This window comes from Oncorhynchus mykiss, chromosome 7 (genome assembly GCF_057628025.1).
Source record: "Oncorhynchus mykiss isolate SJ-2025 chromosome 7, ASM5762802v1, whole genome shotgun sequence".
Lineage (NCBI taxonomy): Eukaryota > Metazoa > Chordata > Actinopteri > Salmoniformes > Salmonidae > Oncorhynchus > Oncorhynchus mykiss.
Window position 1 is genome coordinate 57,431,972 of NC_143028.1, and position 24,709 is coordinate 57,456,680.

General features: G+C 41.6%; 1 protein-coding gene across 3 annotated transcripts in view; it reads left to right on the forward strand.

Moving 5' to 3' along the window:
• The window catches only part of LOC110528191 (uncharacterized), a 67,202-nt gene that overhangs the window by 11,142 nt on the left and 31,351 nt on the right, over window positions 1–24,709 (forward strand). For 2 of the 3 annotated variants that reach the window (XM_090241417.1, XM_090241419.1), the window contains exons 9-38: window positions 125–301; window positions 621–703; window positions 984–1,032; window positions 1,186–1,275; window positions 1,477–1,578; window positions 9,382–9,453; window positions 9,613–9,699; window positions 9,883–10,032; window positions 10,199–10,318; window positions 10,398–10,574; window positions 10,936–11,021; window positions 11,249–11,297; window positions 11,462–11,551; window positions 12,363–12,458; window positions 12,644–12,715; window positions 13,306–13,392; window positions 13,494–13,640; window positions 13,784–13,893; window positions 13,989–14,178; window positions 15,396–15,572; window positions 18,745–18,827; window positions 19,032–19,080; window positions 19,221–19,310; window positions 19,538–19,633; window positions 19,835–19,906; window positions 19,990–20,076; window positions 20,251–20,397; window positions 20,541–20,650; window positions 20,744–20,933; window positions 22,125–22,301. In XM_090241417.1, the coding sequence (XP_090097543.1) occupies window positions 125–301; window positions 621–703; window positions 984–1,032; window positions 1,186–1,275; window positions 1,477–1,578; window positions 9,382–9,453; window positions 9,613–9,699; window positions 9,883–10,032; window positions 10,199–10,318; window positions 10,398–10,574; window positions 10,936–11,021; window positions 11,249–11,297; window positions 11,462–11,551; window positions 12,363–12,458; window positions 12,644–12,715; window positions 13,306–13,392; window positions 13,494–13,640; window positions 13,784–13,893; window positions 13,989–14,178; window positions 15,396–15,572; window positions 18,745–18,827; window positions 19,032–19,080; window positions 19,221–19,310; window positions 19,538–19,633; window positions 19,835–19,906; window positions 19,990–20,076; window positions 20,251–20,397; window positions 20,541–20,650; window positions 20,744–20,933; window positions 22,125–22,301 (3,312 nt within the window). The remainder of the gene's footprint in view (window positions 1–124; window positions 302–620; window positions 704–983; window positions 1,033–1,185; window positions 1,276–1,476; window positions 1,579–9,381; window positions 9,454–9,612; window positions 9,700–9,882; window positions 10,033–10,198; window positions 10,319–10,397; window positions 10,575–10,935; window positions 11,022–11,248; window positions 11,298–11,461; window positions 11,552–12,362; window positions 12,459–12,643; window positions 12,716–13,305; window positions 13,393–13,493; window positions 13,641–13,783; window positions 13,894–13,988; window positions 14,179–15,395; window positions 15,573–18,744; window positions 18,828–19,031; window positions 19,081–19,220; window positions 19,311–19,537; window positions 19,634–19,834; window positions 19,907–19,989; window positions 20,077–20,250; window positions 20,398–20,540; window positions 20,651–20,743; window positions 20,934–22,124; window positions 22,302–24,709) is intronic. The other variant, XM_090241418.1, reaches the window with a different exon arrangement.

Consider the following 24,709-nt stretch of genomic DNA (forward strand, 5'->3'; position numbering starts at 1 on the left):
CACTCACTCACTCACTCACTCACTCACTCACTCACTCACTCACTCACTCCCTCCCCATGAAATACTCCATTGCACCCTCTCTCTCTGAATCCCCTCTCACTCTCTCTTTCTCTCTCTCTCTTAGGGTGTGGTACGTATCCACCTCTTGGAGGCTGATGACCTGCCAGCTAAGGACAACTACATGAAGGGAGTGATAGCGGGGTTGTCTGACCCGTATGCTCTGTGTAGGGTGGGGCCTCAGACTTTCACCTCCCACGTTGTGGACAACACTGTCTGTCCCAAGTGGGGAGAGATGTATGAGGTGAGGGGGCCAGGAACCGGAGGATTGTAAAATCACTCATTCCTTTTTCATTGAATGTCACTGCCACATATTAGTGTTGCATTTACTGTTGGAAAATAGCATGATTTCCATACCTTTATTTAGGCAGATAATGCATTACTTGGTAGAGAATGCATTGGTCCGGTAACGGAGTTGGGATTCCCCTATATGTGTGTGTCTATTAAGGGAAATCCACTGCCAACTGAGTAATCATATACAGTACACAGCCACATTGTCTCCTCATTCATGTCCTGTGTTTGGTCCTCATGGTGTTGTGTATGTCCATGTGTGTGTGTGTCAGGTCATAGTCCATGAAGTACCAGGTCAGGAGCTGGAGGTGGAGGTTTATGACAAAGACCCAGACAATGATGACTTTCTGGGGAGGTAGCTACATCTCTCTGCCTGCCTGCCTGTCCATGGGTTTCTGTGTGCCGCACTGCCACTTTTTTACTGACTCCCCTGACCTTTCACCTCTCATAGTCCTACCACTGAGTCAAAAGAAGAAGGATATAAAGTCTCCTAGTGTTTTAAATGTAGTGTTATCCTCTTGTCCTTAAAAACTACTGGTTCTCCTTTCCTTTTTTTTCCTCCATCGTCTTGATTTCTCTCTGTTTTTGTTTATTTCTCTATTTGTCTCTCTCCCTCTTTTTCCATTTTCCTCCAGAACCAAGATAGATTTGGGTATCGTGAAGAAGTCCAAAGTTGTTGATGAAGTGAGTTATTTGTATTATTGAATGTCTGATAAAGTTAGACATTTAACAAGATAACAATTTAACAAGATGACTCACAACCCATTTAGAAGTAATGTCTATGCTTTCCCCATTACATTATCACCACAATCTGTATATTTATGCTTTGTTTCTCAGTGGTTCACCCTGAAAGAAACCAAGTCAGGACGTGTCCATTTCAGACTGGAGTGGTTGGTCTTGTTGCCCAATACGGAGCGACTGGAACAGGTCTGCATCCATATCCTCCCTATCGTAAAATTCCTCCCGCAGTCAATGTGAAAGGAATATGATGCTCAGGCTGTCTTGTATGGTTCAACTTTGTGGTGACTGTGTACACTGGCAGTGAGCCCGTAGTGAAGGAATGTGCAGATTGAACATTGCTTAGAGCTGAGTGCCTCTTCCCTTCTCCCCTCTCCACTCCTCCCCCAGGTTCTTCAGAGGAACGAGAGCATGACGGTGTCCAGTAAGACTTCTGACCCCCCCTCGGCAGCTATCTTGGCAGTGTATCTGGACAAGGCTGAAGCCCTTCCTGTGAGTCACCACACCTCATCAACCTCTCCCCCCTCCTCTCTCAGCCCAAAGCTACTTCCTGTCTGTGGCTTTGCTAGGGTACAGCTGTAACTGTCGTTAGGGTTGTTGTTACAGAGTTGCTCCCTGCCATCTGCCCTTGTTCACTTCCCATCACTGAGCTGAGATCATTGGATAGGTGTAAGGAATATCTCCACCTAGCTTTCAGGTAGGCTAGGTGGAGTTTCTGCCATGTTGCTTTCACGTACCCAGTCCTATTTGATCTGTTAAGGGGAGTGAATGGCAGGTGAGGGGCGAGAACAACAGCCATAGTGGTGGTGTGTTCAGCTTTAGACTTCCTGAAACTGTTTGCACACAGCTCTGTTGTTTCCTCTGTGCGTCAGGACGGTTTTGATTTCTATACTGTTTTTCGGGGGTTGCCATGCAACATCTATGGCAGTGGTTACCAATCCTAGCTCTATAGCACTACAGAGTGTGCAGGCTTTTGTTACAAACCAAATTAAATCATATCAAACTTTATTTGCCATATGTGCCGAATACAACAAGTGCAGACTTTACCGTGAAATGCTAACTTACAAGCCCTTAACCAACAGTGCATTTCAAGAAGATGAAAGTAGGCTTAAATTAAAAGTAATAATAAAAAGTAACACAATAAGAATAACAATAACGAGGCTATATACAGGGGGCACCGGTACCGAGTCAGTGTGCAGGGGTACAGGCTAGTTGAGGTAATCTGTAGGTGGGGGCGAAGTGACAATGCATAGGTAACAAACAAACAGCGAGTAGCAGCAGTGTACAAAGGGGGGGGGGGGGGGTCAATGTAAATATTCCGGTGGCGATTTTATGAATTGTTCAGCAGTCTTATGGCTTGGGGGTGGAAGCTGTTGAGGAGCCTTTTGCTACTAGACTTGGCCATCCGGTACAGCTTGCTGTGCAGTAGCAGTGAAAACAATCTAACTTGGGTGACTGGAGTCTCTGACAATTTTATGGGCTTTCCTCTGACACCGCCTATTATATAGGTCCTGGATGGCAGGAAGCTTGGCCCCAGTGAGGTACTGGGCCGTTCGCACTACCCTCTGTAGCGCCTTATGGTCAGATTCCGAGCAGTTGCCATACCAGGTGGTGATGCATCTGGTCAGTATGTTCTTGATGGTGCAGCTGTAGAACCTTTTGAGGATCTGGGGGTGCCATGCCAAATCTTTTCAGTCTCCTGAGGGGGGGAAAGGTTTTGTCATGCCCTCTTCACAACTGTCTTAATATGTTTGGACCATGATAGTTTGTTGGTGATGTGGACACCAAGGAACTTGAAACTCTCGACCGCTCCACTTCAGCCCCGTCGATGTTAATGGGGGCATGTTCGGCCCGCCTTTCCCTGTAGTCCATGATCAGCTCCTTTGTCTTGCTCACATTGAGGGAGAGAGAGGTTGTTGTCCTGGCACCACACTGCCAGTTCTCTGACCTCCTCCCTATAGGCCTTCTCATTTTTGTCAGTGATCAGCCCTACCACTGTTGTGTCGTCAGCAAACTTAATGATGGTGTTGGAGTCGTGTTTGGCCACGCAGTCGTGGGTGAACAGGGAATACAGGAGGGGACTAAGTACACTCCCCTGAGGGGCCCCAGTGTTAATGATCAGCATGGCAGACATGTTGTTGCCTACTCTTACCACCTGGGGTCGGCCCGTCAGGAAGTCCAGGATCCAGTTGCAGAGGGAGGTGTTTAGTCCCAGAGTCCTTAGCTTAGTGATGAGCTTCGTGGGCACTATGGTGTTGAACACTGAGCTGTAGTCAATGAACAGCATTCTCACATAGGTGTTCCTTTTGTCCAGGTGAGAAATAGCGGTGTGGAGTGCGATTGAGATTGCGTCATCTGTGGATCTTTTGGGGCGGTATGCGAATTGGAGTGGGTCTAGGGTGTCCGGGAGGATGCTGTTGATGTGAACCATGACCAGCCTTTCATAGCACTTCATGGCTACCGACGTGAGTGCCACATAGTCATTTAGGCAGGTTACCTTCACTTCCTTGGGCACAGGGACTATGGTGGTCTGCTTGAAACATGTAGGTATTACAGACTCGTTCAGAAACTCGTTACTGAAGACGGAGTCATCTATGATTCTCCGAATGATATTTTAAAAGAGGAAGCTAATTACAGTGCCTTGCGAAAGTATTTGGCCCCCTTGAACTTTGCGACCTTTTGCCACATTTCAGGCTTCAAACATAAAGATATAAAACTGTATTTTTTTGTGAAGAATCAACAACAAATGGGACACAATCATGAAGTGGAACGACATTTATTGGATATTTCAAACTTTTTTAACAAATCAAAAACTGAAAAATTGGGCGTGCAAAATTATTCAGCCCCTTTACTTTCAGTGCAGCAAACTCTCTCCAGAAGTTCAGTGAGGATCTCTGAATGATCCAATGTTGACCTAAATGACTAATGATGATAAATACAATCCACCTGTGTGTAATCAAGTCTCCGTATAAATGCACCTGCACTGTGATAGTCTCAGAGGTCCGTTAAAAGCGCAGAGAGCATCATGAAGAACAAGGAACACACCAGGCAGGTCCGAGATACTGTTGTGAAGAAGTTTAAAGCCGGATTTGGATACAAAAAGATTTCCCAAGCTTTAAACATCCCAAGGAGCACTGTGCAAGCGATAATATTGAAATGGAAGGAGTATCAGACCACTGCAAATCTACCAAGACCTGTCCGTCCCTCTAAACTTTCAGCTCATACAAGGAGAAGACTGATCAGAGATGCAGCCAAGAGGCCCATGATCACTCTGGATGAACTGCAGAGATCTACAGCTGAGGTGGGAGACTCTGTCCATAGGACAACAATCAGTTGTATATTGCACAAATCTGGCCTTTATGGAAGAGTGGCAAGAAGAAAGCCATTTCTTAAAGATATCCATAAAAAGTGTTGTTTAAAGTTTGCCACAAGCCACCTGGGAGACACACCAAACATGTGGAAGAAGGTGCTCTGGTCAGATGAAACCAAAATTGAACTTTTTGGCAACAATGCAAAACGTTATGTTTGGCGTAAAAGCAACACAGCTGAACACACCATCCCCACTGTCAAACATGGTGGTGGCAGCATCATGGTTTGGGCCTGCTTTTCTTCAGCAGGGACAGGGAAGATGGTTAAAATTTATGGGAAGATGGAAGGAGCCAAATACAGGACCATTCTGGAAGAAAACCTGATGGAGTCTGCAAAAGACCTGAGACTGGGACAGAGATTTGTCTTCCAACAAGACAATGATCCAAAACATAAAGCAAAATCTACAATGGAATGGTTCAAAAATAAACATATCCAGGTGTTAGAATGGCCAAGTCAAAGTCCAGACCTGAATCCAATCGAGAATCTGTGGAAAGAACTGAAAACTGCTGTTCACAAATGCTCTCCATCCAACCTCACTGAGCTCGAGCTGTTTTGCAAGGAGGAATGGGAAAAAATTTCAGTCTCTCGATGTGCAAAACTGATAGAGACATACACCAAGCGACTTACAGCTGTAATCGCAGCAAAAGGTGGCGCTACAAAGTATTAACTTAAGGGGGCTGAATAATTTTGCACGCCCAATTTTTCAGTTTTTGATTTGTTAAAAAGGTTTGAAATATCCAATAAATGTTGTTCCACTTCATGATTGTGTCCCACTTGTTGTTGATTCTTCACAAAAAAATACAGTTTTATATCTTTATGTTGGAAGCCTGAAATGTGGCAAAAGGTCGCAAAGTTCAAGGGGGCCGAATACTTTCGCAAGGCACTGTATATCAGGCAAGGAATTCTTTCCAAATAATAAAAAAAAATTGAAAATTAACAAATGTACAGAAAGATCAGTGCGAAGGCCAAATTACAGAGGAATAACTTTGAGGCTATTAAATCTGTTCAGTCTGAACAGATTTACTGGTAGTTTTTTTTTATATACTAAAAGCTCCATTGTTAGATTGTTATAACATCTCCTATAGAAATGGGAGTCTGTCAGGTACTCAGCAGGAAGGTCTGATTTCTCTATTATTAAAACAAGACCCAGATGGCAAATATAAAGACCCAGTCTATCTAAAAAACAGGAGGCCCCTTACACTTCAATGCTGTGATGCAAAAATACTGGCAAAATGTATAGCACTCAGAATTAAAAGGGTTTTACCAGGTATTGTTCATCTGGATCAGACAGGTTTTTTACATGGACGATACATTGGAGACAATATACGACAAGTACTAGAAATAATAGAACATCATGAAACATCTAAGAAGCCAGGAATGGTATTTATAGCCGATTTTGAAAAGTCATTTGATAAAGTAAGACTGGATTTAAAAAAAAATGCCTGGATTTTTTCAATTTTGGTAATTCTCTTATAAAAATGGGTAAAAATAATGTATAGCAACCCTAGGTGTAAAATAGTAAATAACGGCTACTTCTCAGAGAGTTTTGAATTGTCAAGAGGAGTTAAATAAGGGTGTCCACTGTCACCATATCGTATATTCGTTATGGCCATCGAAATGCTAGCTATTAAAATCAGATCCAATAACAACATTAGAGGATTAGAAATCCAAGGCTGAAAAACAAACGAGTGGAGGACAGAGGAGCCTCTTAAAGAAGAAGTTACAGGTCTGTGAGAGCCAGAAATCTTGCTTGTTTGTAGGTGACCAAATACTTATTTTCCACCATAATTTGCAAATAAATTCATAAAAAATCCTACAATGTGATTTTCTGGATTTTTTTTCCCTCATTTTGTCTGTCATAGTTGAAGTGTACCTATGATGAAAATTACTGGCCTCTCTCATCTTTTTAAGTGGGAGAACTTGCACAATTGGTGGCTGACTAAATACTTTTTTGCCCCACTGTATAAAACAACGCAAGATTCAAGACTTCGTGCTTTTCAACTAAAATTATTATATAGAATTCTTGCCACCAAGAAAATTTTGAATATTTGGGGCATAAAATCATCGAAGCTCTGCAGATTTTGATGTGAGGATACAGAATCAATATACTATTTATTTTGGTATTGCCCTCAGGTAGCCTGTTTCTGGTCTCAGATTCAGAAATGGCTGAAAATGCATAGCATTGATTTAAAATTGACCCTAGAAATAGTACTGTTAGGAGATCTGGAGAGACCGGGTCAGTCAATTACTAATATACTAATACTCTCAGTAAAAGTATTTAACTTCAACATGCAATCTGTAGATTTGATTAGATAGATTGAAATTGTACATTAAACATCATAGCATAGTTGAAAGATATGTGTTGCGTAGAAACACGAAGTGGGTGGCCAGCAGAGATAGATGGGATGGGCTGAGGGAAGCTGAGGGTTGGGTGGAGTTGCTGTGTGTGAGAGAGAATGATGGTCAAAAGATAAAGGGGAAAGAAGTCAAAATAAAACATAATGGAAGTACATTTGAATGACACTAAGTCATGGTGTTTTTACAACTAATGCCGGGTTTGCCTGAGGCTGATGCCGTGCAGGTGTTTGTACACATGCATATACACACACTCTCATTCAAATAAAAATATACAAGAACACACACATACATGTAGTAGTGCCAGACATGCATACAAATATATAAAGTAGGCATTGCTGTTATGATTTCAGTTGTTCTTGATGTCCTTTGTTTTAAATGTATTATTTATTTTGTTATTTTTTTGCATTGTTGTTTGTTCTTCTGTCTTTTCCTTTTTTTAAATCTTTAGTTCATTCTCTTGGTTGTTGGTGCATTGGGGGGTTCTTGGGGGTGGGGAATGGAATTCATTGTTTAAAAAAAAAATCATTCTGGGAGGGAACTGTGGGAGGGGTCTCGAATGGTTGAGGGACAGCTATTGGGGGGATCTTGGAGGGTTCTGGTTTCACAAAATTGTGATCATGAAAAAGGAAACTATGACATATATTTTATATCACTATCATGCACACGCACACGCACACATAAGGATGGCTCTGTTGCGGAAAGACTGATACATGTATGATAGTGTCTTGATGCAGTATTGTTTGTCCTTCATGTTCTAATTCTTTGTTACACCTTCCTTGTGTTTTTTTGTAATACATTTAAAAAAAAAGACTCGGTCAGGGAGAGGTTGAAAATGTCAGTGAAGACACTTGACAGTTGGTCCGTGCATGCTTTGAGTACACGTCCTGGTAATCCATCTGGCCCAGCGGCTTTGTGAATGTTGACCTGTTTAAAGGTTTTGTTCACATCGGCTACCGAGAGCGTTATCACACAGTTATCCAGAACAGCCGTTGCTCTTGTGCATGCTTCAGTGTTATTTGCCTCGAAGCGAGCATAAAAGGCATTTAGCTCGTCTTGTATGATCGCGTCACTGGGCAACTCGCGTCTGGGATTCCCTGTATAGTCCGTAATAGTTTTCAAGCCATGCCACATCCGACGAGCGTCAGTGCCGGTGTAGTATGTTACAATCTTAATCCTGTATTGACGCTTTGCTTGTTTGATGGTTCGTCTGAGGGCATAGCAGAATTTCTCATAAGAATTTCTTATTCCCCTCATGGGGGAATAAGGGGGGGGGGGGGGGGGGGGGGGGGGATAGGGGGGACATCTTCCCTCTTTCTTTCTACGTGTCCTTGTTTTGTATGTTGTGTGTTGTATTATTTGTTCTGCAACCAGAACTCTGGGTCTTGTTGTTCCTGTATGCTCTTTTATGTTTAGATAAGAATTGTATACCTGTCTTGTATACCTATACACCATTCTTGTGTGTGTTTAATAAAAAATATTTGAAACAAAAACTGACTATCCTACCGATCCTCGACTTCGACGATGTCATCTACAAAATAGCTTCCAATACTCTACTCAGCAAATTGGATGTAGTCAATCACAGTGCCATCCGTTTTGTTACCAAAGTGCCTTATACCACCCACCACTGCGACCTGTATGCTCTAGTCGGCTGGCCCTCGCTACATATTCTTCGCCAGACCCACTGGCTCCAGGTCATCTATAAGTCTTTGCTAGGTAAAGCTCCGCCTTATCTCAGCTCACTGGTCACGATAACAACACTCACCCGTAGCACACGCTCCAGCAGGTATATCTCACTGGTCATCCCAAAGCCAACACCGCCTTTGGCCGCCTTTCCTTCCAGTTCTCTGCTGCCAGTGACTGGAACGAACTGCAAAAATTGCTGAAGCTAGAGACTTACATTTCCCTCTCTAACTTTAAACATCAGCTATCTGAGCAGCTAACCAATCGCTGCAGCTGTACATAGTCCATCTGTAAATAGCCCACCCAATCTACCTACCTCATCCCCATATTGTTTTTATTTACTTTGCTGCTCTTTTGCACACCAGTATCACTACTTACACACCATCATCTGCTCATCATCATCTGCTCCTCTATCACTCCAGTGTTATCTGCTAAATTGTAATTACTTTGCTACTATGGCCTATTTATTGCCATACCTCCTCACGCCATTTGCACACACTGTATATAGACTTTCTTTTTTTCTATTGTGTTATTGACTGTACGCTTGTTTATTCCATGTGTAACTCTGTGTTGTTGTTTCTGTCGCACTGCTTTGCTTTATCTTGGCCAGGTCGCTGTTGTAAATGTTCTCAACTAGCTTACCTGGTTAAATAAAGGTTAAATAAAAAATAAAATAAAATGCTGTGTTTATATAAGGGAATTGAAGTAATTGAACCGAAGTCAGTCAAGTCATTTTTTTTAATAACTGGAAAAAAAATGAAATGTTGGTTAATCGTGCCACACTAATTGGTTGTGTTAGCGCTGGGCCGGAACAAGTGTAGTGTTGTCAATGTTGGTTGTTTGTGTTTGCCTTATATTTCAACGTGTGTTTCTATGTTTGTGTTTTAGATGAAGAAGGGCAATAAAGAACCTAGTCCCATGGTGCAGTTGTCTGTACAGGACATCACTCGAGAGAGCAGGGTAAGACTACCAGAGCAGTGACTTACTTGACTTATTCCATTCAGCTCCTATAGTGGAGAAAATGACCAAACAGTGCTACCACAGTAGTAGACTATCTTTGCTTTGAAGTCAAACTCCCTCCTATTTCACTCTCTCAATTTTCCTTCACGCTGCTTTTAGACCTGTTGGACGACCATCAACCCAAAATGGGAGGATGCCTTCACCTTCTTTATCCCAGATCCACACAAGCAGTCAATAGACATTCAGGTATCTTGACATTCTAACTCCATTGGATAACATGTTCTGCACCCATTTGTCATCTTGTTCATTTAATGAATACTGCATTTGTCTGTTTTTTTCCACATAGCATTCTGTTCAATGACCACAGTCTCTTTTCTCTGTGTGTATTCTTCACTCAACATTCTCACTATCCTCCCATGTTTGTCTCAGGTGAAGGACAATGACCGGATACAGACTCTAGGTAGTCTGTCCATCCCTCTGTCCCGCCTGCTGTCGGGCCCCAACCTGTCTCTGGACCAATGGTTCCAGCTAGACAAATCTGGCCCTGCCAGCCGCATATACATCAACACTGTACTCAGGGTAAGGACTGGTGCCTCCTCTCAATCCCAACCTACAGGTTGATGCACATCTAAAAACAAATTGCTCAGTTTGGCCTGTTTATTGTATTATTCTATCTATCTCATTATTTTTCTTTCTTTTTTTTCTCTCTCTTTCTCTCTTTCTTTCTTTCTTTCTTTCTTTTCAGGTGTTATGGTTAGATGAGGAAAACATCCCCACTTCCTCTACAGAAGCAGCCAACCTAGCAGCAGGTCTCTCAAAGATACGCCCCCAACAGACCTCCCCAGACCCCAGCTTTGCCACAGAGGTAAATAATGCCATGTTTATGAGATAGCAATGTTGAAGAATGTGAGTCTGTGATGAAGTAAAGTGTTTTGTTGTTTTAGGGGGTGCTGAGAATCCACCTTCTAGAGGGCCAAAATCTGGTCCCCAAGGACAACATGGTGGGGGGCATGGTGAAGGGCAAGAGTGACCCCTATGTCAAGATCAACATTGGGGGTGAGACCTTTGAAAGCCGGGTCATCAATAGGAACCTCAACCCCACCTGGAACGAGATGTATGAGGTAGGATATTACATAGTGGCCATGATTTTATTTGGTCGAGCCAATAAATCAAATCTTGTGAAATATAATCTTAATTTCAAATCAGATATTTTTAACAAAACAAATAAAGCCATTGTTCCAAACGGACACTCATGCCACTGTAGGGTAATAATGAGTCCAATGAGGTCTCTGCACTTCAGTAAACAGTAGAACCATAGAATGAGTGCTCAACAACCAGGACAGCAGGCTTAAACTGAGGACTTGTCTATTAGTTTGAGTAAAATATTAGGTGACCTAAAAATGTCAGGGTTTCCCTGTGTGTTTCCAGTGTTAGTATGTAGAATACTGCCCTTACTGAAGCTGTTGTTGTGTTGTCTCCCAGGTGGTTCTGACCACACTGCCTGGCCAGGAGCTGCATGTAGAGCTGTTTGATAAGGACATGGACATGAAGGATGACTTCATGGGAAGGTATGCAGGCTGTGACCCAATGGCATCCTAGTCTATATATAGTGCACTACTTTAGGGTGCCATTTGGGATGCAAACAGTCTCAAACAGTCTCTGGGAATTAGATAGATTTCTATGGCAGGGACATGTAACTACTCCCATAGATTTATTTTTGCTCCATATTACATGTATTTGTACAGTAGCTGGTTCTCTAAGTAGTTTGTTCTCTGATAGTGATGTGCTGTTACAGGTTGAAGATCAGTCTGAAGGATATCATCACCTCTCAATACACTGACCAGGTGAGATCTACCTGCCTGCATGGGAGTTGACATGGCTACATACTCGAATTTAAACAAACCAGTCACTGCACTGAATGTTGAACTTTACCATCCTATGTGAAAGCTTTTTAGTTACCCTGTTTCAATGGTAGGCTACACTGTGAGTTGTTGTCTCTCTTTTCTAGTGGTACACTCTGAATGATGTGAAGTCAGGTCGCCTTCACCTGGTACTGGAGTGGGTACCAACAGTATCACAACCAGACAGACTGGATCAGGTCAGTCCTATTCTTCCAGTTTTAAATTCATCCCCCAAATATTTTCAGTATTAAACAGTAGAGTAATATATCCTTATACACATACAGTGCATTCGGAAAGTATTCAGACCCTTTCCCTTGTTCAGTTTTTTTCTTTGTTACAGCCTTTTTGTAAAATTGATTTAATATTTGTTTTTGTTTTCATCAATCTACACACACTACCCCATAATGACAAAGGGAAAACAGGTTTTTAGACATTTTTGCTAAATAATGTGTGTAGATTGATGAGGGGAGAAAAAAACTATTTAATCAATTTTAGAATAAGGCTGTAACGTAACAAAATGTGGAAAAAGTCAAGGGGTCTGAATACTTTCCAAATGCACTGTAATTTAGGAGTTATTAAGGAGATCATGTTGAGATCATAGAATCTGTTGTGCAAATGATACCTGAGTACAAAACATAACAATATACACTGAACAAAAATATGAACGCAACATGTAAAGTATTGGTCTCATGTTTCATGAGCTGAAATAAAAGATCCATCCCTGTTAGTGAGCATTTCTCCTTTGTCAAGATAATCCATCCATCCTATGCCTTCCCATGCCCTCCCATCACTGCACCCCTGCCAAGTCACGTGCAATCGATAGATTAGGGCCTAATGAATTAATTTCAATTGAATGATTTCCTTATATGAACTGTAACTCAGTACAATTTTTGAAATTGTTGCATGTTGTGTTTTTGTTCAATATAATAGGCAGTAGAAAACAGTAGAGTAATGCATCCTGAAACACAGTGCCATACAGTCCCACTGACCTGTTTACATTTCCCTCAGGTGTTCCAGTTTCAGTCCAGGCAGTCTTACCACAACAAAGCCTTTCCATCCATGGCTCTACTGTTTGTGTTTGTGGAGAGGGCTGACGGCCTACCCGTGCGTCTAATCTACCTCTTTCTCAGTTTGGAAGGGATCTTATGACTTTGTGTGCAGGGCTTATGATAATGATGTTACGTTTGTTATGTTTAGAAGACTCAATCTATTTTGCATATGAATACGGTGTTTATTTTTGTGAACATTAGTGTGTGTGTGTGTGTTTGTTTATTGTGGTGTGTTTCTAGCTGAAGAAAAGTGGGAAGGAGCCAAAAGTGGGAGCTGAACTTGTTGTGGGGGGGACCTCCCATAAAACGACGGTGAGACAGATAACTCATGCAATATGTCCCGTTTAAAATTGACATATGACACTGTAAAACCCCTAAAAAGCAAGTAATTTTTTTGACTACAAAGTGTAAATAAAAACGTTTTGTTCATGAAGTCAGTCTCGTCCGAAAAAGAGATTTGTGAGATGATAGGGAAAAAATGGTATGTCACGGAATGAAGGATACCGTAACAGTTTTCATTGGGTTGGGATTATTTATTTTAATCCTGCCCAAAGCTGGCAGCACCCAAGTAATCATCAATTACACAAAATACCTTTTGCAGTTAAAATCCCATGTACCAAAAAAGGTTAATTTTCAACTCTACTGATGGTTTTCTCACCCAAGTTTTTGCCGTTATATAGCTAGTGTACCCACTCTGGTTTTGGCAAGTGTGCTGTAGCCAACAGCTTGCAGATACAGTGCGGGTAGGCTAGTCTACTTGATTAGATTATTTGTGTTTGTCAAACGGCAGCCAAGATTCAATGATTATGTCACCAGAATAAGACTTATAGAGATATTTATTGGAAAGGAGCAGGATTATGTCAGTGAATTACAGCTCATGCCTCCTTTCTATGTCTCTTAAGGTGTGTGATCGCACCATCTCACCCCAGTGGGACGAGGCTTTTTACTTCCTGGTTCATGACCCCAGAGAGGAGATCCTCATAGTGAAGGTGAGTGTGTATGTTACTTTTTAGATAAGAGCTTAAAGATGTGTGCTTTTATAAAAGTTTTACGCTGTCATCTATCCTTCTTCCATTTTCTCTTATACTAGTTGTCTCACAGTTGGACCTTGCCTATTGGTTCTCTGGTAGTACCAGTCAGAGAGCTGCTGTCAGAACCAGATCTGGTCCTGGATCAGTGGCTGAGTCTGGATGGAGCCTCACCTGACAGTCAGATTCTACTGAGGGCTGAACTGAAGGTGAGACACACTCTGGCACTTACAGTACTTTAGAAACACTATTTTACTCAGTAGGAGGCACTATAGATGTGTATTGATTCAATACATGATGTTTTGTAATAAGGTTGTATGGTGGAGTTATTAAATGTGTTGTTCTTCTACAGGTGCTGTGTCCCAAGAAGTGTGAGATTGATGTGGAGAGGGCAGATCAACCCAGAGCTCGAGCCGCCTCTACTGCTGAACAGACACTGGAGAGAGACACAGTGCAGCAGAGGTAAAACAAATGAGGGTGTACTAATACAGACACACACACACACACACACACACAAGATTAACCAATTTCTCTGTTCTTCCATCATGCCTGCTCAGGTGTATTTCAGTGGACACTCCCAGTGCTCCATCCCCCAGCCCTTCCTCTATCCCAGCACCAGTACCAGAGCCAGAGGAGGCTAAGAGGGTAACAGTTACTGAGATGGTACCTGAGGAGGTCACTGAGGAACCCAGTCATCCTGGAACACTCCCAACACACACCAACCCTGAGCCCAGCTTTGGCTCTGAGGTGAGAAGCAGTGTGCCAGTGTTTTATTTGATTTAATTTATGTCACCTTTATTTAACCAGGTAGGCCAGTTAAAAACAAGTTCTAATTTACAACTGCAACCAGGCCAAGATAAAGCAAAGCAGTGCGACACAAACAACACAGAGTTACACATGGAATAAACAAACGTACAGTCAATGACAATAGAAAAGTCTACATAGAGTGTGTGCAAATGAAGTAAGATTAGGGAGGTAAGGCAATAAATAGGCAATAGTGGCGAAATAATTACAATTTAGCAATTAAACACTGAGTGATAGATGTGCAGAAGGTGAATGTGCAGGTAGAGATACTGGGGTGCAAAGGAGCAAAAAATAAATATAACATTGGGATGAGGTAGTTGGGTGGGCTATTTACAGATGGGCTATGTACAGGTGCAATGATCTGTAAGCTGCTCTGTCAGCTGATGCTTCGAGTTAGTGAGGGAGATATGAGTCTCCAGCTTCAGTGATTTTTGCAATTCGTTCCAGTCATTGGCAGCAGAGAACTGGAAGGAAAGGCGGCCAAAGGAGGAGTTGGCTTTGTGGATGACCAGTGAGATATACCTGCTGGAGCGCGTGCTACGGGTTGGTGCTGCTATGGTGACCAGTGAGCTGAGATAAGGCGGGGCTTTACCTAGCAAAGACTTAAAGATGACCTTGAGCCAATGGGTTTGGCGACGAATAAGAAGCGAGGGCCAGCCAACGAGAGCATACAGGTCGCAGTCATGGGTAGTGTATGGGACTTTGGTGACAAAATGGATGGCACTCTGATAGACTGCATCCAATTTGCTGAGTAAAGTGTTGGAGGCTATTTTGTAAATGACATCGCTGAAGTCAAGGATCGGTAGGATAGTCAGTTTTACGAGGGTATGTTTGGCAGCATGAGTGAAGGATGCTTTGGTTGGCCAGTCCTTTTCTGGCTGTGCCGGGTGGAAATTCTAAGAGTACATGGCCGTCAAGGCCAGATTGTTCTTCAAGATGTTCATAGATGACCAGCAGGTTCAAATATTAATCACAGTGGTTGTAGAGGGTGCTACAGGTCAGTACCTCAGGAGTAAATGTCAGTTGGCTTTTCATAGCCGAGCAGTACCATTTTCTGTGTGAATAAGTTATTTAATACTATGTACAGTGCTGTGTGAATCAGGTATTTCATGCTACACTGCTGTTTTTTGTACAGTCTTGTTACTAGTGTTTGTTTTTAGGGGGTGCTGAGAATCCACCTACTGGAGGCCCAGAATCTAATCGCCAAGGACAATCTGATGGGGGGCCTGAAGAAGGGCAAGAGTGACCCGTACGTCAAGATCAACATCGGAGGGGTCAAGTTTAAGAGTCATGTGATCAAGGAGAACCTCAACCCCACCTGGAACAAGATGTATGAGGTATGGAGGTATTCAGTACTTTACTTTTCTGCTCTTTTGCACACCAGTATCTCTACCTGCACATGACCATCTGATCATTTATCACTCCAGTGTTAATCTGCTAAATTGTAATTATTCGCCTACCTCCTCATGCCTTTTGCACACAATGTATATAGACTCTTTTTTTCTTTTTTTCTACTGTGTTATTGACTTGTTTATTGTTTACTCCATGTGTAACTCTGTGTTGCTGTCTGTTCACACTGCTATGCTTTATCTTGGCCAGGTCGCAGTTGTAAATGAGAACTTGTTCTCAACTAGCCTATCTGGTTAAATAAAGGTGAAATAAATAAATAAAATAAAAAAGTAGCAATATTTGGCATGTCATTAAGTGAACCATCCATCCTGTCTAACAGAATATGGAACAAAGCCAAAGTGACAATATTGCAATTTATTTGTTATTAATAATGCTGATAGTCCTGAATAGCAAAAGATAAAGAATACGATGAAGAGTAAGAAGAAGATATCAGTCTTCTAACACACCAGAGCTGAGAAATAGAACAACGAAAGGGGAGAAGTGTTAAGGGTAAATTAGTATGAATACAGTGTGTTTTCACATAGCTGAGGTACAACAACTAGCCTGATTACAGTTGATACATTCACTTAACTCATTAGTAGAGTCCACAAGTGACTGTTGACACAAAACCCAATCTTAAATTCAAATATGCACTATGCAGAAGTCGCTCTGCCATTTCCTGCGTGCAAAAATTCTAGCAGTTTGTCTAATTTCAGTTTGTGACAAAACAAGCAAGTATAGTGTAAAGAATCACTGTACCATCTAAACCGCTGTGAAATATATTTCACGTAACCAAAAATATTGTATTTTGAGCTTGTTAAGATCTAACATTTAAAGTGTTTTTATTTTATTTTATAGAAACAGATCTTGCCTCTCTCACGTCAGCAGGAAGCAGATTGTGCAGTCATTCTTTCTATCTGTTCTTGATTATGGTGATACTATTTATCAATGTGCTGCTGCCACTACTCTTAAACCCCTGGATGCCGTTTGTCATAGCACTCTTCCTTTTATCACAGGAGACTGTTTTAATTCTCATCACTGCATTCTTTACCAAAAGGTTGGCTGGACCTCTTTAAAGTCACGTAGATCACATCATTACGCTCTTTTTTTTTTTACAAAGCCCTGCTCCATAAGCTTCAGACTTACCTAACATTACTGTTAAGATTTCAAATGACAAGTTACCAAACTCCTTCACAGAGTTGGTTAAGTTTGGATACTCATTTGGTGTCTACAAAGTTAGGTAAATCTGCCTCTAATTGCCTTGCACCCTGTTTGGAATAATCGCCAAAAGACATTTGGATTGGATACTTGGAAGGCCCTAGGTCAATTCAGACAGCTGACAGAGGATTTTTATAATGAAGAATGTGTTGGTTTTAATTGACTGTGTTTTGTATCTTATGGGCTTTGTTTTTTTCGATACTTGCCTGTTGTATGTGCTTGTTTTTGTATCGTGCAGGGCTCATTTGTAGAAGAGAGTTAAGTCTCAATATGACTTCCTTGTTTTAGGTCTTTGAAGCTGGTGTACAAAAGCGAAAGTAAAAGACGCAAAAACAAAACTTAAGAACAGGAAGCATAGAAATAGTGACACACATTTCTATGTGATTTTAGTTGGGTCGCCCAAAAAGTTCCATAATGCAGCTTTAACATTTACCTTGATATTTTTCCATAGTCAATTGTATTTGGTCCTCTCCTGCATTTTCTTTATCTGTTTCTTTTTGGCTTTGGATTTCTCCCACTCGAGCCATTGCCCTTCGACCTTCTGTTGATTTGCTTCGGTCTTCAGGAGCTTGGTCCTCTTCTTTTCTTCCTTCTCTGCGCGGGTCTCACCAATGTAGTTTCCCAAACACCAGTTGTTGACCTCCTTGTCTCCTTTGTGTACCTATTGTAGTAGATGTGTAACATTTTCTTCTGTTTTTCTCCTTAAAGTTGCACTATGCAGAAATATCTCTGCCATTTCCTGGTTGCTAACACTCTAATAGTTTAGACCACGTCTGCCTATTATTCGTTTGTGATTGCATCCAGCTTTCTCAGCCGGTCCTCCTCAGCCGGTCCTCCAAAAAGTAAGTTTAGTTGGTGTCATCGATTTTGGTAATCCACTCGTTCTACCTGCAGACAAATTAATCCAAAACGCTACCACTAAACTTTGTTAAACCAAGTCACGTTTCTATCTAATCCTCAGGTACCCTAAAATGTAAAGAAACTATAATATTTCATACGGAAAGAAGTATGTTCAATAGAAAAGTCAAATTAGCAAGTGATCGTCCTCTTCGTCACGCACCCACAGACTGATTTCCAATTGTGACTCCCAGTGCCAAAACTCCAAATTCTTCCTCGTTTGGGAAGAAACAAGCCTGAAACCTTGAACAAAGACTGTTGACATCTAGTGGAAGCCATAGAAATTGCAATCTGGGAGCTGGAATTGCATAGGACCCATAGCTTTCCATTATAAGAGCCTGGGATCTCAAAAAATATTTTTTATTTGGATTTTCTCCTACCATAGCAATTGTGTTATAGTCTTATGGATTATTTTATAGTCTTATGCATGATCCAATGCTACCAATTATATGCATATCCTGGCTTCTGGGCCTGAGTAACAGGCCCAAAGTTTACTTTGGGCACGTCAGTCAGGCAGAAATTCTGAAAAAAAAGACCCTAACAAGTTTTAAACTTCTCTGAATATATTTGTTTTACTTCTCTAAACAAAACAGACATTTATTTCAGGTAACTCCTAAGTAACCTAGTATACCAACTTTAGAATTGACCCCAGCTCTGGCCATAAGTCTACGCAACATTGTATTCTGACGTGAGTCAACCTTGTTATGTCTGCCATTTCTCACCTGATTCAACGTTAGCTCTCTGCATCCACTGTAGTCTCTCTTTTTTCTAACTGGGGGCTTTGTCTGTGGAAAGTCTGGAAACTGTTCTTTGTGGAATTATGTTTTATGCAATCTATTGCTTTCTGATGAATAGGAGTAGAAATGTGAACTTTCTACACTTAAGAATATTCATATGAAGTATTTATGACATGTTGTCTGTCAACGACTGTCATGACTCCTGCTCTATAGGTTTACTTATAGTTTCCTCTCTAAGTGTTACCGTCAATATGATGTGTTTCCCCAGACGGTGATGACCCCACAGTCAGATCAGGAGGTCCAGGTAGAGCTGTATGATAAAGACATGGACAAGGATGACTTCCTGGGCAGGTGAGAGGAGCTGCTCTGCGTTCCAAATGGAACCCTATGCCGTATATAAAGTGCACTGATTTTGACACTAATTAGTGCACTATGTAGAGAATAGGATTCCATTTGGTATACATCCAGGTTGGGTCCTGTACTTTTTGTTAGCCATGTTGTTCCCTGTCAAAGTGTTGTTTGATTTCTGACTGTATTTTTCCCTCCTGTGTACAGGTGTAACATCAGTATGAGAGACATCATACACTCCCAGTATACCGACCAGGTAATGCTTACATCTCTCTCTGCTCGTGTACTAAATGATGTCTGTACTCGCTTACATCGGTAGTCGGTACACTCATCTGTATAATGTGTGTATTGGTTTTAGTACACCGTCTGATGTGTGGTTTCTTGTCTCTTTTTCAGTGGTACATTCTGAATGATGTGAAGTCAGGTCGTGTTCACCTGGTACTGGAGTGGGTACCAACAGTATCACAACCAGACAGACTGGATCAGGTCAGTTCTACTTCCCTCCGTTCTGTCTCGTCAATTTATATATTTTTCACACCTCCGCGCCCCTCTCTGTAGTTTTCCAGTGTTACTTTTGCCCTGTCCTCACCTCTCCCTATCTCAGTACCCCTTCTCCCCATGTCTCTCTCATTCTATTACTCGTTTTTAACCTTTTAACCACCTGTTTTGATGTTATTTCAAAGTGATTGAACTCTTTTCTCCCCATGCTCCAGGTGTTGCAGCTGCAGTCTATCCAGTCCTACCAGAACAAGGCTGTTCCCTCTGCTGCTCTGCTCTTCGTCTACATGGACAGAGCCCACTCACTGCCTGTGAGTCACCTCTGACCTTTCACCACTTCACCTCTGTCACTGAGCTATTTTGAACTTTTGAACTCTGGCTTCAGGTTGATGTCTAGTTTTGGCAGCTGTTATAAGTGTTATGCATAAATGTTTATATGTTCAATCTTTTTGAATTGCTCAGTCAGTGTTTGATTTTGACTGTTGTATTGTGTGATCCCTGTGTGTTTGTAGTTGAAGAAAAGTGGGAAGGAGCCAAATGCTGGAGCTGAGCTTGTTCTGGGAGAGACAACCTACAGAACCAAGGTGAAAAACCGTACATGTAGATCTCAAATGCATGACTCGTAACAGGATCTGCCGTGAAAGTACATTTCTCTGTCTCTCTGAAGGTGTGTGATCGTACCAATTCCCCCCAATGGGAAGAGGCTTTCTACTTCCTGGTTCGTGACCCCAGAGAGGAGATTCTCATAGTGAAGGTGAGAGTTCAGTCTGCTTCAGGATGGAGTCACTAAACATGGATAATGTTTAATTAAAACATAATGTCACTCACTGTAAACATCTAGCACAGTCTCTGTTAAATGCAATTCATCCACACAAATCTACCTTTTTATATTTTCCTTTCTAATCACTCTTTATTTATCTTTCTCTAGCTCTCCAGTGCTTGGGATCAGGCGATGGGTTCTCTGGTGGTACCAGTCAGAGAGCTGCTGTCAGAACCAGATCTGGTCCTGGATCAGTGGCTGAGTCTGGATGGAGCCTCACCTGACAGTCAGATTCTACTGAGGGCTGAACTGAAGGTGAAACACACTCTTGCAGTTACAGTACTTTAGAAACACTATCTTAACCAGTAGGAGGCACTATAGATGTGTATTGATTCAATACATGATGTTTTGTAATATGGTTGTATGGTGGAGTTATTAAATGTGTTTTTCTTCTACAGGTGCTGTGTCCCAAGAAGTGTGAGATTGATGTGGAGAGGGCAGATCAACCCAGAGCTCGAGCCGCCTCTACTGCTGAACAGAGACTGGAGAGAGACACAGTGCAGCAGAGGTTGAACAAATGAGGGTATACTAACATACACACACACACACACACACACACAAGATGAACCAATTTCTCTGTTCTTCCACCATGTCTGCTCAGATGTATTTCAGTGGACACTCCCAGTGCTCCATCCTCCAGCCCTTCCTCTATCCCAGCACCAGTACCAGAGCCAGAGGAGGCTAAGAGGGTAACAGTTACTGAGATGATACCTGAGGAGGTCACTGAGGAACCCTGTCTTCCTGGAACACTCCCAACACACACCAACCCTGAGCCCAGCTTTGGCTCTGAGGTGAGAAGCAGTGTGCCAGTGTTTTATTTGATTTAATTTATGTCACCTTTATTTAACCAGGTAGGCCAGTTAAGAACAAGTTCTAATTTACAACTGCAACCAGGCCAAGATAAAGCAAAGCAGTGCGACACAAACAACACAGAGTTACACATGGAATAAACAAACGTACAGTCAATGACAATAGAAAAGTCTACATACAGTGTGTGCAAATGAAGTAAGATTAGGGAGGTAAGGCAATAAATAGGCCATAGTGGCGAAATAATTACAATTTAGCAATTAAACACTGGAGTGATAGATGTGCAGAAGGTGAATGTGCAGGTAGAGATACTGGGGTGCAAAGGAGCACAAAAAATATATAACATTGGGATGAGGTAGTTGGGTGGGCTATTTACAGATGGGATATGTACAGGTGCAATGATCTGTAAGCTGCTCTGTCAGCTGATGCTTCGAGTTAGTGAGGGAGATATGAGTCTCCAGCTTCAGTGATTTTTGCAATTCGTTCCAGTCATTGGCAGCAGAGAACTGGAAGGAAAGGCGGCCAGTGAGATATACCTGCTGGAGCGCGTGCTAAGGGTGGGTGCTGCTATGGTGACCAGTGAGCTGTGATAAGGCGGGACTTTACCTAGCAAAGACTGATAGATGACCTTGAGCCAGTGGGTTTGGCGACGAATATGAAGCGAGGGCCAGCCAACGAGAGCATTCAGGTCGCAGTGGTGGGTAGTATATGGGACTTTGGTGACAAAACGGATGGCACTGTGATAGACTGCATCCAATTTGCTGAGTAAAGTGTTGGAGGCTATTTTGTAAATGACATCGCTGAAGTCAAGGATCGGTAGGATAGTCAGTTTTACGAGGGTATGTTTGGCAGCATGAGTGAAGGATGCTTAGGTTGTCCAGTCCTTTTCTGGCTGTGCCGGGTGGAAATTCTAAGAGTACATGGCCGTCAAGGCCAGATTGTACTTCAAAGATGTTCATAGATGACCAGCAGGTTCAAATAATAATCACAGTGGTTGTAGCGTGTGCTACAGGTCAGTACCTCAGGAGTAAATGTCAGTTGGCTTTTCATAGCCGAGCAGTACCATTTACTGTGTGAATAAGTTATTTAATACTATGTACAGTGCTGTGTGAATCAGGTATTTCATGCTACACTGCTGTTTTTTGTACAGTCTTGTTACTAGTGTTTGTTTTTAGGGGGTGCTGAGAATCCACCTACTGGAGGCCCAGAATTTAATCGCCAAGGACAATCTGATGGGGGGCCTAAAGAAGGGCAAGAGTGACCCGTACGTCAAGATCAACATCGGAGGGGTCAAGTTTAAGAGTCATGTGATCAAGGAGAACCTCAACCCCACCTGGAACGAGATGTATGAGGTATGGAGATATTCAGTACTTTACTTTTCTGCTCTTTTGCACACCAGTATCTCTACCTGCACATGACCATCTGATCATGTATCACTCCAGTGTTAATCTGCTAAATTGTAATTATTCGCCTACCTCTTCATGCCTTTTGCACACAATGTATATAGACTCTTTTTTAATTTATTACATTTTTTTGTACTGTGTTATTGACTTGTTTATTGTTTACTCCATGTGTAACTCTGTGTTGCTGTCTGTTCACACTGCTATGCTTTATCTTGGCCAGGTCGCAGTTGTAAATGAGAACTTGTTCTCAACTAGCCTATCTGGTTAAATAAAGGTGAAATAAAATAAAAAAGTAGCAATATTTGGCATGTCATTAAGTGAACCATCCATCCTGTCTAACAGAATATGGAACAAAGCCAAAGTGACAATATTGCAATTTATTTGTTATTAATAATGCTGATAGTCCTGAATAGCAAAAGATAAAGAATACGATGAAGAGTAAAAAGAAGATATCAGTCTTCTAACACACCAGAGCTGAGAAATAGAACAACGAAAGGGGAGAAGTGTTAAGGGTAAATTAGTATGAATACAGTGTGTTTTCACATAGCTGAGGTACAACAACTAGCCTGATTACAGTTGATACATTCACTTAACTCATTAGTAGAGTCCACAAGTGACTGTTGACACAAAACCCAATCTTAAATTCAAATATGCACTATGCAGAAGTCGCTCTGCCATTTCCTGCGTGCAAAAATTCTAGCAGTTTGTCTAATTTCAGTTTGTGACAAAACAAGCAAGTATAGTGTAAAGAATCACTGTACCATCTAAACCGCTGTGAAATATATTTCACGTAACCAAAAATATTGTATTTTGAGCTTGTTAAGATCTAACATTTAAAGTGTTTTTATTTTATTTTATAGAAACAGATCTTGCCTCTCTCACGTCAGCAGGAAGCAGATTGTGCAGTCATTCTTTCTATCTGTTCTTGATTATGGTGATACTATTTATCAATGTGCTGCTGCCACTACTCTTAAACCCCTGGATGCCGTTTGTCATAGCACTCTTCCTTTTATCACAGGAGACTGTTTTAATTCTCATCACTGCATTCTTTACCAAAAGGTTGGCTGGACCTCTTTAAAGTCACGTAGATCACATCATTACGCTCTTTTTTTTTTACAAAGCCCTGCTCCATAAGCTTCAGACTTACCTAACATTACTGTTAAGATTTCAAATGACAAGTTACCAAACTCGTTCACAGAGTTGGTTAAGTTTGGATAGACATTTGGTGTCTACAAAGTTAGGTAAATCTGCCTCTAATTGCCTTGCACCCTGTTTGGAATAATCTCCAAAAGACATTTGGATTGGATACTTGGAAGGCCCAAGGTCAATTCAGACATCTGACAGAGGATTTTTATAATGAAGAATGTGTTGGTTTTAATTGACTGTGTTTTGTATCTTATGGGCTTTGTTTTTTTCGATACTTGCCTGTTGTATGTGCTTGTTTTTGTATCGTGCAGGGCTCATTTGTAGAAGAGAGTTAAGTCTCAATATGACTTCCTTGTTTTAGGTCTTTGAAGCTGGTGTACAAAAGCGAAAGTAAAAGACGCAAAAACAAAACTTAAGAACAGGAAGCATAGAAATAGTGACACACATTTCTATGTGATTTTAGTTGAGTCGCCCAAAAAGTTCCATAATGCAGCTTTAACATTTACCTTGATATTTTTCTATAGTCAATTGTATTTGGTCCTCTCCTGCATTTTCTTTATCTGTTTCTTTTTGGCTTTGGATTTCTCCCACTCGAGCCATTGCCCTTCGACCTTCTGTTGATTTGCTTCGGTCTTCAGGAGCTTGGTCCTCTTCTTTTCTTCCTTCTCTGTGCGGGTCTCACCAATGTAGTTTCCCAAACACCAGTTGTTGACCTCCTTGTCTCCTTTGTGTACCTATTGTAGTAGATGTGTAACATTTTCTTCTGTTTTTCTCCTTAAAGTTGCACTATGCAGAAATATCTCTGCCATTTCCTGGTTGCTAACACTCTAATAGTTTAGACCACGTCTGCCTATTATTCGTTTGTGATTGCATCCAGCTTTCTCAGCCGGTCCTCCTCAGCCAGTCCTCCAAAAAGTAAGTTTAGTTGGTGTCGTCGATTTTGGTAATCCACTCGTTCTACCTGCAGACAAATTAATCCAAAAAGCTACCACTAAACTTTGTTAAACCAAGTCACGTTTCTATCTAATCCTCAGGTACCCTAAAATGTAAAGAAACTATAATATTTCATACGGAAAGAAGTATGTTCAATAGAAAAGTCAAATTAGCAAGTGATCGTCCTCTTCGTCACGCACCCACAGACTGATTTCCAATTGTGACTCCCAGTGCCAAAACTCCAAATTCTTCCTCGTTTGGGAAGAAACAAGCCTGAA